Below are 11493 nucleotides of genomic sequence, written 5' to 3'. Positions count from 1 at the left end.
AAGCATACAGAAATCAGATTTAAGCATACTGTCATCAGATTTAAATGTAACATCATGTGTCATTATCAATTTCAATGTGTTGAAACATTTAGTAAACTGACAAATTTAATTATGATAAAATTTAATTATATAATATTTGGACGTTGATATTTACAGATTATAATTATATTCTTTCAAATAATTACATTATTTGAAAATACTGTAAGGTGATCTTATTTTTATAATCTTTTGATAATTTGGTATTTAAATGGTGTTCAAATTTTTAAATTTATAATATAATGAAATAAAAATTTGATTGATTAGATAATAACATAGAGTATTATTAACAAATTTACTATATCTTGTAATATTTCAGTATAGATAAATTGCATTGTACAAAATTCTGTATATTAGATTAAAAGAAAGTTACAACACCATTGAATACTGCCAATGAACTGTAATATGGTCCAATTAAATACAACTATTCTATAATATAGTACTTGGATCAATGTGATAAGTGGGAAAATTAAATAATCAATTTTACTGTTTCTCCATTTTTTATTTTTCAATACCATTAATATCTTAAAATTTTTAGGCAATTCAGTCAATAAATCTCCGTTAATTACATTTAACGTTAATTGTTTATAGCAAATTATCATAAATTGTAATTAAGTTTCCTTGAATGGTATCGTACAGATTTCTAAAAAAAAAAAAAAAAAAAAAAGAAAAGAAACTAGGGAATGGGACAAAATACATTCAACCCCTTTTATCCTGCATACGCTTGATATTGATTTTTTAATTCGCGTGAATAATATCTCTATATTTAACATTAAAGATTGATTATACACTATGTTCCAAAAGTATTTTATCTTATCTGTTAAAACAGACATAAATACATTGCAGTATAATTAAATAGTGGCCAGAATGAAACGATGCGCGAATTTGGAAGTGCAGAAGCTTAAGGTCGTCGTACGCTGGATCGACACAGTCTGCTCTACTTCTACCACACATACTACATATACATACTACTGCACACATTCATGTTCATATACATAACTGCTTTCTCAGCTCAGTACTAGACTAGCAGAACGGCGCTGCTCGCTACATCGCCAGTTACTTGTCACTCAGTAGTTACACGTCAACCGAACATCGTATTCGTAACGTTTCTTTTTTTTTGTATGAGTGCATACATAGAATTTGTCGCAGCAAAGCCACTTAATTCTTGCCCAAATGAAGCCACAAGAGTAACATTAATCACACGGAGTTTGCGATTTGTGAGCAATTTTATTGTGCACGTTTCACCTACCAGCACATCGAGACTAGATCCTTCGACGTGCCTCGGATATTAAAAGGGTTTTGCGATCCTTAAGGGTAGGATATTTTTTCCAACGATTTCCATTCTAATATGCGTTTATTTTTTTATTACGTATTTTGAAATATGTAGAGATTGGTATAAGTTTGAATACATTTATCAAAGAAACGTTCGCTATCGATTTGTAGTAATGAGTACCGCGTATCTACATGCCTCTGTATTATAAATTGCTCGAGTGCATTACATCGTTGGTACCAAACAATGCAATTGTGTTTTCGATTAATTATCAATTTATCTCAATAATAGATAACAATCGTACGTAGTATATAGATCATTTTCAATCTAATTTTAATAGAAATTTTTTCTTTTATTGTTTATTTCTTTCTGTGATGGTATATTTCATCGAAATTAAAATCATTTTTCTTTAGTAATAAATGGCTATAATGTACGTGAATATATGTATGTAAGTAAATTATTTGTTTTGACCAGAATTTAAGTCAAAGTATTTTATAATTTGAATTGATCTAGATGAACGACATTTAAGATAATCATCAGGATAATTACTATCTGTATTTATGTTTCTTCAAAAAATCAATGAAGCTACCGTTTTGTTTAATTTAAAAATAAGTTAGTAGTAGCTGTAAGCACTCTTTGGCTAAATGCCTTTACCGGTTTTTGCTTTCAAATACATTAAGCTTGTCCGAAAAGAATATTTTAATATAATTATAATAAAATAATAATTGTTTTATGAGAAACGGAATAAGTAATTTGTATTGTATGATTGATCAAATTAAATATTTATAGGTATTTATAAACATTAACGGTGTCACGAGGAGGACAATACTCTTCAATCTTCGCAGAATATAATTCGAACTACATACTATCAAGTGTCGAAATTTTTTGGATCTTTCAGCAAGCTAATATATATGTATATTCTAGTAATTCTACTAAAATTATCTCTTTTGCCGCTGCGTATTTGAAAATGTTCAGTTATCAAGTATTCATTCTTTTAACCTTCGCATGACTGATAATACGTTTTGATCTCTTTTTAAATATTAAACCATACATATGAATAATATTTTTTTGAAGCGTTTTTCCAAAAAAAAAAAATTATTAATTGTTAAATGATTAAATAATCAGTAATTTTTTATTTAAAAACTTCTATTTGAAATCGATTTTTTAAATTTTGCGGCTTAATTTTGGGTACTGATCTTATAATAAACCAACAATATATAAAGTAGATTCGAAAATTGTTACAAACAGGCACGAAGTGGTTCTTCATAAAAATATAAGAAAAAATATAGAATAAAATTTTCGTTCCAAACTTAATTTAAAAAAAAAGAAATAAAATAAAATTTGTTCGGTACATGTGAATTTGCTTGATTACTGAGTGAATCGAGTGAGCAATCAGTAGGATATTCTAATTATTCTAACAGTATATGCGAAAAAAAATAAAAAATGTAGAATAAGATTTTTGCGTTTAAACCATCAGTTTCAAGAAAGTAAAGTTAGTATATTTAGTTAGTACTTGGTTTGTTACGCATGTACATACTTGGTAAATATTCAAATTTAATTTTCTCAAAAACAAAGCGAAAAAATTCCATATTTTTAACTTGTCTTCTGACGTAGAACAGCTTCTTGTCATGATTCATTCCTGTTTAGTTTAAAATTAATTAAGTTCAACTATGCTTGATAAATTTTCAAACATAATTTTAAAAACTAAGGTTTGAACGAAAAAATTTCGCTTCATATATTTCTTTTATGAAGAATCATTTGCTCATATTTAGCTTTCGGTCGCACCCTGTATATATACTATACATTGTGGTCGGTATGTATTCAATGCCAACACATTTTGACAGGAATTCATTCGGACCATGAACTGTGTGTTTCCTTTTTTTGAAACTGTAAAACCGGACTGACGGATAATAACGCATTTTATTGAAGAAACATCGCAAAATTCTGTCCCCCATTTTGAAAAGTGATAAATAAAATTGTCGTGGCATATACATATAATCGACAATTGATCAATTAAAAAAAAGAGAAGAAAAGTAAAACGTGAATTAGAAGAGATGAAAGACACAGCGAGTAAGAAGTACGAAAAACTTTTCGAAGATAATGAACTTGATGCTGCCGCCACAGCCGAAAAGGAACGTAATGAAAATGTACCGGTGAAAGAGGTAAGATTTATATTAAATTACGATATTGCATTATAGAGTTTGTAGTATTTTTAAATATCTTCATACAATTTTTTATTTATTTAGTTTTTATTTCTTTTCCTTTTATTATATTCACGTTTATACGTACATAGGATACTTTGTAATGAAGAATGATTAGTCTAGTCATTTCTTTTTTATTTCTATTATAAAGAATAGTCTTAAGTTATATTCTTCTTATATCGTATTATATTTCGTAGGAAACGTAAAGAAAATTAAAATTAATTGTAAGTTTAGAATAAAATGAATAAACATTTAAAATATGTAGCATAAAAAGTTCATTACAATTGTAGTACATATCTTCAAATGTTTCGGTATCGATCGAATACTTACCCTGCCAACAGCACCTGCTGGAGTCTCTATTGTTACCTGTGATTTTATTTATATACAAGTAAAGTTTTTCATCTTCTTGTTGATATCTTTGTTTTTTTAAAAACATGGTGGTTTTTGTGTTTAAAAAATTCATTGTATTGTATGTGATGGTATTTACATTTGCTTGAGTGAATTACCTAACAGATAGATTACTTAACTATTAGAGTATAATAGATCTATTAACAATAAGTGGCAATTTTCTAATGCCAGGCATGAAATTTCCAGAAGTTTCAAATGATAGTGTAGGCAGCAAATGTTCTGAACATGTTGACCCAAGGTAATAAGTGTAACAATGTGGCCTTGCGCATTCTATGGAAAACGGATCGATAATTGGTAGAATAGAAAATCGAATATTTACAATTTATACGATATTTCAAAGTTAATGTTGCATGAAATATATTCATTTAAAAGGCAAGAGTTGAAATTCTGTTATTTTTACTTGACAAACTCAATATCTAATTGTAAGATCAACAAGTAAATGTAATAAGTAATATATTTCATTGTAATTCCTAGAATTAATTAAAAATAATCGCTTCTTTCATGTGATCCACGAACACAGAAGTTCCTATAGTCGATAGTACTGGAACGTTATTTTAGGCGTGAACTGCATAATACAGTACTTTCAAATACGATCATGTAAAATTAATTAGGTATATATATTAATTTGAAAATAAATTATCGTAATTATCGTACTTATATAGATATAATAATTACACTTATACATGAAACATTTGTAAAATTAATATATATGTATAATAAGTGTAGACATTTATAGTATTCAGTAAATTTGTAACTATTTTGATAAAGTCATTCTTTTATTAATATTCTTAGATTATATTTGAAACGAAGCAATAATATTTATTAATGCATTTGTGCATTTTTCAAGGTTAGAATTTGCGATGAATCTGCAAGATAAAACTATTTTTGAAAAATTATTCATCGTTAAATATGAATAATTCTTATGCTTACTGTACAAATATTTTTCAATTTTCGCAGTTTTGATTATAGTGCGTTTATTTCTTCGTTGGATTGACACGTCCTATAACACAAATTGTAGGATACACGTGTCATAGATGTTTAACATTAATTAATGATTTACTTTACATTTTTGAAGTGCAAATAAAGTAATTGTAATTATTGTATCATTATAAACGATATGTTATTAATGTTTATATTTTTTGCATAAAAACATTTTATAATACTTGTATATCGTAAAGTGTGGAAAATTCTTAATAATGTATCATTAATATTGTGAATATGTATATCAAAGTAGTAAATATCTTGAAAGCAAAAAGGTTGAAATTTTTATTAAAAAAATAATGAATTTAATTATATTAAATTTATTATCTGTTGTTCTAAAATGAGCGAAAGGTTATAAAATTGTGATAAAGGTTAGAAAAATATGTCACAAATGAGCAACCACTTGGAGAATAAAAAAAAAATATTTAATTTTCATTTGTTAAGGGTAAAGATCAAACATCAAAAATGTGGTTAACAACAGCCGAAGCAGCTAGCCTTGGTGCTGAAGAAGTAGCAGCCAGATTACACGTTGATATAAGAACAGGTCTTTGGTGGCAAGAGGCAGATCATCGAAGACAATTAGTTGGATTTAATGAGTTCAGTGTTAAGGAGGAAGAACCAACATGGAAGAAATATCTGGAACAGGTACTTGAAAGATTTATTATATGTTATTTAATTATAAAATTAATGCAAATAATGAAATATAAAGTTGAGTATATTCTTTTCTTTTGCAGTTTAAAAATCCTTTAATTTTGTTACTTCTTGGTTCTGCCTTCGTTAGTGTATGTATGAGGCAATTTGATGATGCAGTCAGTATTACAGTGGTAAGTTTAATATAATTATTGTCAGTTGAGTATTTTTAAATTATATTTTATTCAACATTTATACTAGTGAAATATATATCTTTCTAGGCTATCATAATAGTAGTAACAGTTGCATTTGTACAAGAATATCGTTCTGAAAAATCCTTAGAAGAATTAAACAAACTGGTGCCACCAACTTGTCACTGGTAAGGAAATTTATATTATTTATTAAATATTTATTTAATAAAAATTATATTAGAATTATATTAAGTATAATAAAAGTAAAGACTGTTGGTAACATTCATTTGAATTAACATTTCCTTTAGAAATATGGTCTTTGGAGGATATATTAGCCCTTTGTATGGAGTATTACTTTGCTTTCTTAAAACAAAGGATATAATATCCAATTCCAATCAATAGATCAATAAGGTGAAATTCCCTTCCCTTTATTTAGAATGTCCAATTTTAAAGATGCACAGTTATAGGCGAAGGATGGAAGTTAGACCTATTTAATATTATAATATACAACAACATTTTAACATTAGAAAATTTTAATATTAAAATAATTGTTTTGATATCTTTTTACAGCTTAAGAGAAGGTTGTGTAGAAACGTTTCTCGCTCGCAATTTAGTTCCTGGCGATGTAGTTTACTTAAATATTGGTGATAGAGTACCTGCGGATATCAGAATATTTGAAGCAATAGATTTAGCAATTGACGAGAGCAGTTTTACTGGAGAAACTGAACCAGCACAAAAATCAACAGCTCCATTGCTTAAAACTAATGGATTGACAACAAAAAGAAATATTGCATTTATGGGTACGCTAGTGCGTTGTGGCAATGGAAAAGTAAGTACTCTATTACAACAAAGATATTTCAATGAGTTCGTAATTAGCAATTATTTATCAAATATATATGAAATATTCTATAGGGAATAGTAGTGAATACAGGAGAAAAAAGTGAATTTGGAGAAGTTTTCTCAATGATGCAGGCTGAAGAAGCTCCAAAAACACCACTTCAAAGAAGTATGGATATTTTGGGTACTCAATTATCCTTTTATTCATTTTGCATTATTGGCATTATTATGCTTCTTGGCTGGATCCAAGGCAAAGCTATACTTGAAATGTTTACCATCAGCGTAAGTTTAGCAGTAGCAGCTATACCAGAAGGTTTACCTATTGTTGTAACTGTAACTTTAGCATTGGGTGTTATGAGGATGGCTAAAAGAAAAGCCATTGTGAAGAAATTACCAACAGTGGAAACACTGGGTAAGTATACGTGTATTATGGTTATATAATGTTTATCAAAGCTATTACATTGTTAAATGCGTAGGTTGTGTAAATGTGATATGTTCTGATAAAACTGGTACTATTACAAAGAATGAAATGACTGCAACGATTTTGGTGACATCGGAAGGATATATAGCTGATATTACCGGAGCTGGTTATAATGATAAAGGAGAAGTACGAATTCGAAAATGTGATAACATGGACCTTGCACGCACCGCTATCAGCAATATGTTGGAAGTAGGATGTGCTTGTAATAATGCAATTATACAGAATGATACTTTGCTTGGTCAACCAACAGAAGGTGCGTTAATAGCGGTGGCAATGAAATATGGGATGTATGGAGTTGCTGATAGGTATCTACGATTACAAGAATATCCATTTTCATCTGAACAAAAAATGATGGCTGTAAAGTGTACTCCGAAATACGGAGAGAATAAGCAAGAAATATATTTTGTAAAAGGTGCTCTGGATAAGATTTTACCATTATGTACCAAATACTCTGTCAATGGTCAAGTTTATTCTCTAAATCAAAAGAAAGATGAAGAATTTTTAACAGAAGCTTATGATATTGGGCAACAAGGATTAAGAGGTATGTTTTAACAAACCTCAATAATAACTTTAACTTTATTTCTTAATATTTTTAAATATATTTACAGTAATTGGATTGGCACGTGGTACGTCATTGCAAGATTTAATGTATGTTGGTCTTGTTGGTATATGTGATCCTCCACGACCACATGTTCGTGAATCTATAACGACTCTTATAAATAGCGGTGTTAAAGTTAAAATGGTTACAGGCGATGCTAAAGAAACTGCATCTGCAATAGGTACGACATGGATTCATTAAATTTTTTCTAATTTGTGAATGTAGTCTGCAAAAATAGTGCATTATAATTTCCTTTTTATTTTAGCAAGTATGATTGGATTAGATGTACTTCATTCACGGTTAATTTCTGGAGATGAAATTGATTTAATGTCCGAACACCAGTTAGAGCAATGTATTAATAACGTTAGTGTATTTTATCGGGTCACGCCTAAGCACAAATTATGTATCATAAAAGCCTTGCAAAGAGAAGGAAACATAGTAGGCATGACGGGTGATGGTGTGAATGATGGAGTTGCTTTGAAAAAGGCAGATATAGGTATAGCCATGGGTAAAAATGGTACTGATGTTTGTAAAGAAGCTGCAGACATGATTTTAGTGGATGACGATTTTGAAACTATCATGTACATATTAGTTTCTTCTTTAACAATATTCAGCATTTTTATATTCATTATTCTTTAATTATATATATCTTTTAGTGCTGCAATTGAGGAAGGGAAAGGAATTTTTCATAATATACGAAATTTTGTAAGATTTCAATTAAGTACTAGTATAGCCGCTCTATCTCTAATTGCACTTGCTACTTTGATGGGTATACCAAATCCTTTAAATGCGATGCAAATTCTTTGGATTAATATTATTATGGATGGTCCACCTGCTCAAAGGTAATGTACAAATTGAACGATTGGATTATACTATGATATTTATATATTTAATTATTGGTTTCAGTCTTGGTGTCGAACCAGTTGATAAGGATGTTTTAAAACAAAAACCGCGGAACACAAAAGAACCAATGATTACGCGACATCTTATCATTAACGTACTATTGTCAGCTACTATCATTATTATTGGCACTTTATGGGTTTACAATAAAGAGGTACGAAAAGTTTATTATAAAAATTATTCACTTTACATAATTGCTGTCGTGTTTTGTTTTTATTAGATGACTACTGACGGTAATACTGCAAGGGATACAACCATGACATTTACATGTTTCGTTTTCTTTGATATGTTTAATGCCTTAAGTTGTAGATCGCAGGTAAGAATAATAATAAAATCGTATAAAGTATTACAGTATATATTTTCTACAAATTAAACATAAATATTTCAGACCAAATCAATATTTACTATTGGTTTTTTGAGTAATAAAATGTTCCTGGTAGCCGTAACATTATCAGTAATAGGACAGATGTTGGTGATCTACTTTCCGCCATTACAACGAGTTTTCCAAACTGAAGCTCTTTCAGCAGTAGGTGCGTAGTTTGAACGATGCTTTCACAATGTTTCATTTTTACTTTTAATATTTTTAAATAAGGATATATTTGTTCCTGTTTTAACAGATATCTTGGTTCTCGTCGGAATCACATCAAGCGTTTTCATAATTAGCGAGATAAAGAAATTAATAGAGAGGCAGCTGTACAGATTACGATCAGGTACACGACATTACACTAAGTCCGAAATGGATTTTGTATGACAGTTACAGTCTGCCGAAGATAAGGCGGACAAGGATCATTTGGAATAAAATACCCAATACACATCGTACGGGTAGTAGTCATTCGTTTATCAACATTATCTCGCTATACTCAACTCTGCTTGCACATTTGTAAACTTGTATGTGCACTTGTCACGAAACAAACAATTTTTGCGTCTAACTAAGCGCATTTAACTAAAGATTTTAAATGACTGCGTTTTTACAAATTTTTCTGACTTTCTGATGTACGATATCCGATTTCTAGGCATTAGAATTTAGCCGTTTCACTTCTCGTCTTCACAGTGATTATATCGGACACGTCATAGATTCTAGAAATGCTATGCACATTCCACAAATTTTTCGTAGACGATCGATTTTAATGATACTGTTCGCAATTGTATTTGTAGCAATTTCTACATCGATTAATCATAATATTCTAATATTTAACACAGTTTTCATTCATCTGACTAACGAAATAATTTGTCTTTTAAAGACAAATAGATTCACTCATTTTTATTTCGTTAACTATTTCGAGAAATAGACCGTGTTACCGAATAATAAAAATCATAACTCGTGACGAAGAAACATGTGTTTATAACGTAATTAAGCATATCGATCGATTGCATTTAAAAATATAATTGGTTATAATTGGAAGAATAAATGATCTTGTAATGTTCCTTAATTTTCGTAACTCGATATGTTTCTGACAACAAGAAAAGATGTAAGTATAATACAAAGTGTCGAATGTTGTATTATGTTATTATTATGACAATATAACATAAAATATAATCATTTTCTTGTAATCGGAAGCAGAATCGTGTATGTACTCTGATCATTTCACAAACGATCACCCTACGTATAATAACCATAATTCATTGAATGATTATCAATTATTTTTATAGTGTAACTTAGTGCTCTTTATTTTAATGAATTCCTTCGAGGGCACTGTAAGTTTTATATTGATATAGATCTGGTCCTCCATAGCCATAGAGTAGTTTTCCTCTGCCATTTTCATCGTAGTATGGATAGCGGTATTTAGGCCTATAAATAATCAGGTAATGATTAGTAAAATCTTGTAATTGCATTTATTTTTAAACAAAAAATTGGTATATATGTATCCGATGCCTTTAAACGATTATTTTCTTGATAGTATATACTTGTTATTACCAATTGTATTTTAGCATGAGGATATTGTAATCCTTTTTACCACTGTGTAGCAAATGGTTGCGTCATTCGTTCCCTTTTCGATATATTCTAAACCTAAGTTTATTATGTTTGTTTTTCAATTCCTTACCGTTCAAAGTATTGAAAATTAGGTGCCTTTGGTTGAGCTATCGTGGCCGCAGTTTCGACGATTAATCCAAGTAGACAAGTGACGATTATTGTCGCAAAGATTATGGTCGTCCACTGAAAGTAGGACAGTTAGTATTAGTGCGTCGAAACGAAAATATACAAAAAAGTCTCCTAGATTCAGCGTATGTATCTTAGATTTATTAAATATTTCATAATAAATAGTATGAAAAAGAAAACAAAAAATCGTTTTATGTACGTGCACCATAAGCAGGTCAAAAAATACTTTGAGACCTACTTATTTTGATGAATTGATCGAGATATCGTGCTATCCTCAAATCCTTTTCAGTGTACAATGATTACACGCGCATAACTTTATTTATGTTTCTTTGTACATTATTTTCAATTCGTACATTTATTCTTATTTTTATTTTGAATTTTTATTTTCGCATTCATTTACTTACGGAAGCGTGTCTTGTCATCTTGGCGATTACAAGGTAATACGTTCAATATGCGTAAAATAAGAAGAAAGTTCGTCACAAAGTGTAACACTGGATATGCGAGTGTTTTTATTCCAATGTGTCTTTCTTCATTGGAAGGAATATAATATAGACTTTTTAAAGCGAAAAACGATGCTATGGCTCTTACAATCGATCTGTTCCCGTCTCTCCGATTCCACGTTTTGCTTGCCTTATTTTGAAATCCGTTACCGTTCTTCGCACTGTCCCCACTTCGTTCTTTCTGCGTATTAAGTGAAAGTCGTACGGGGCATATTTCACATGCTTGCGTGTACCTGCTTAGAGTTGCGATGAATGATGAATCAAAGATAGAAAATAGAATCTTTTTATCCGTACTTTGGAATTTATTGAAAGTCGATTACGCAACTGATAATTGATAGTTGACGATATTTTCTGAGGAAAAA

General features: G+C 29.5%; 2 protein-coding genes across 2 annotated transcripts; one reads left to right on the top strand and one right to left on the bottom strand.

Moving 5' to 3' along the window:
- Window positions 1-1055: 1055 nt before the first annotated feature.
- Window positions 1056-9963, top strand: LOC122530397 (calcium-transporting ATPase type 2C member 1). Its single transcript, XM_043657309.1, has 15 exons — window positions 1056-1350; window positions 3151-3468; window positions 5341-5541; window positions 5631-5720; window positions 5808-5905; window positions 6288-6546; window positions 6630-6966; window positions 7031-7576; window positions 7644-7814; window positions 7899-8214; window positions 8290-8475; window positions 8540-8687; window positions 8754-8849; window positions 8922-9063; window positions 9151-9963. The coding sequence occupies exons 2-15, from the start codon at window positions 3361-3363 to the stop codon at window positions 9282-9284; spliced, it is 2832 nt and encodes a 943-aa protein (XP_043513244.1). The 5' UTR covers window positions 1056-1350; window positions 3151-3360; the 3' UTR covers window positions 9285-9963.
- LOC122530401 lies at window positions 8873-11404 on the bottom strand. Its single transcript, XM_043657314.1, has 3 exons — window positions 11036-11404; window positions 10576-10688; window positions 8873-10322 (listed from the first exon to the last, which is right to left on the bottom strand). Exons 1-3 carry the CDS (start codon window positions 11051-11053, stop codon window positions 10205-10207), a joined length of 249 nt encoding a protein of 82 aa, XP_043513249.1. The 5' UTR covers window positions 11054-11404; the 3' UTR covers window positions 8873-10204.
- Between the last annotated feature and the right edge of the window lie 89 nt (window positions 11405-11493).

Source organism: Frieseomelitta varia, unplaced genomic scaffold, assembly GCF_011392965.1.
Source record: "Frieseomelitta varia isolate USP_RPSP 00005682 unplaced genomic scaffold, Fvar_1.2 scaffold_341, whole genome shotgun sequence".
Classification (NCBI taxonomy): Eukaryota; Metazoa; Arthropoda; class Insecta; order Hymenoptera; family Apidae; genus Frieseomelitta; species Frieseomelitta varia.
This window is presented reverse-complemented; position numbering and strand designations above follow the sequence as displayed.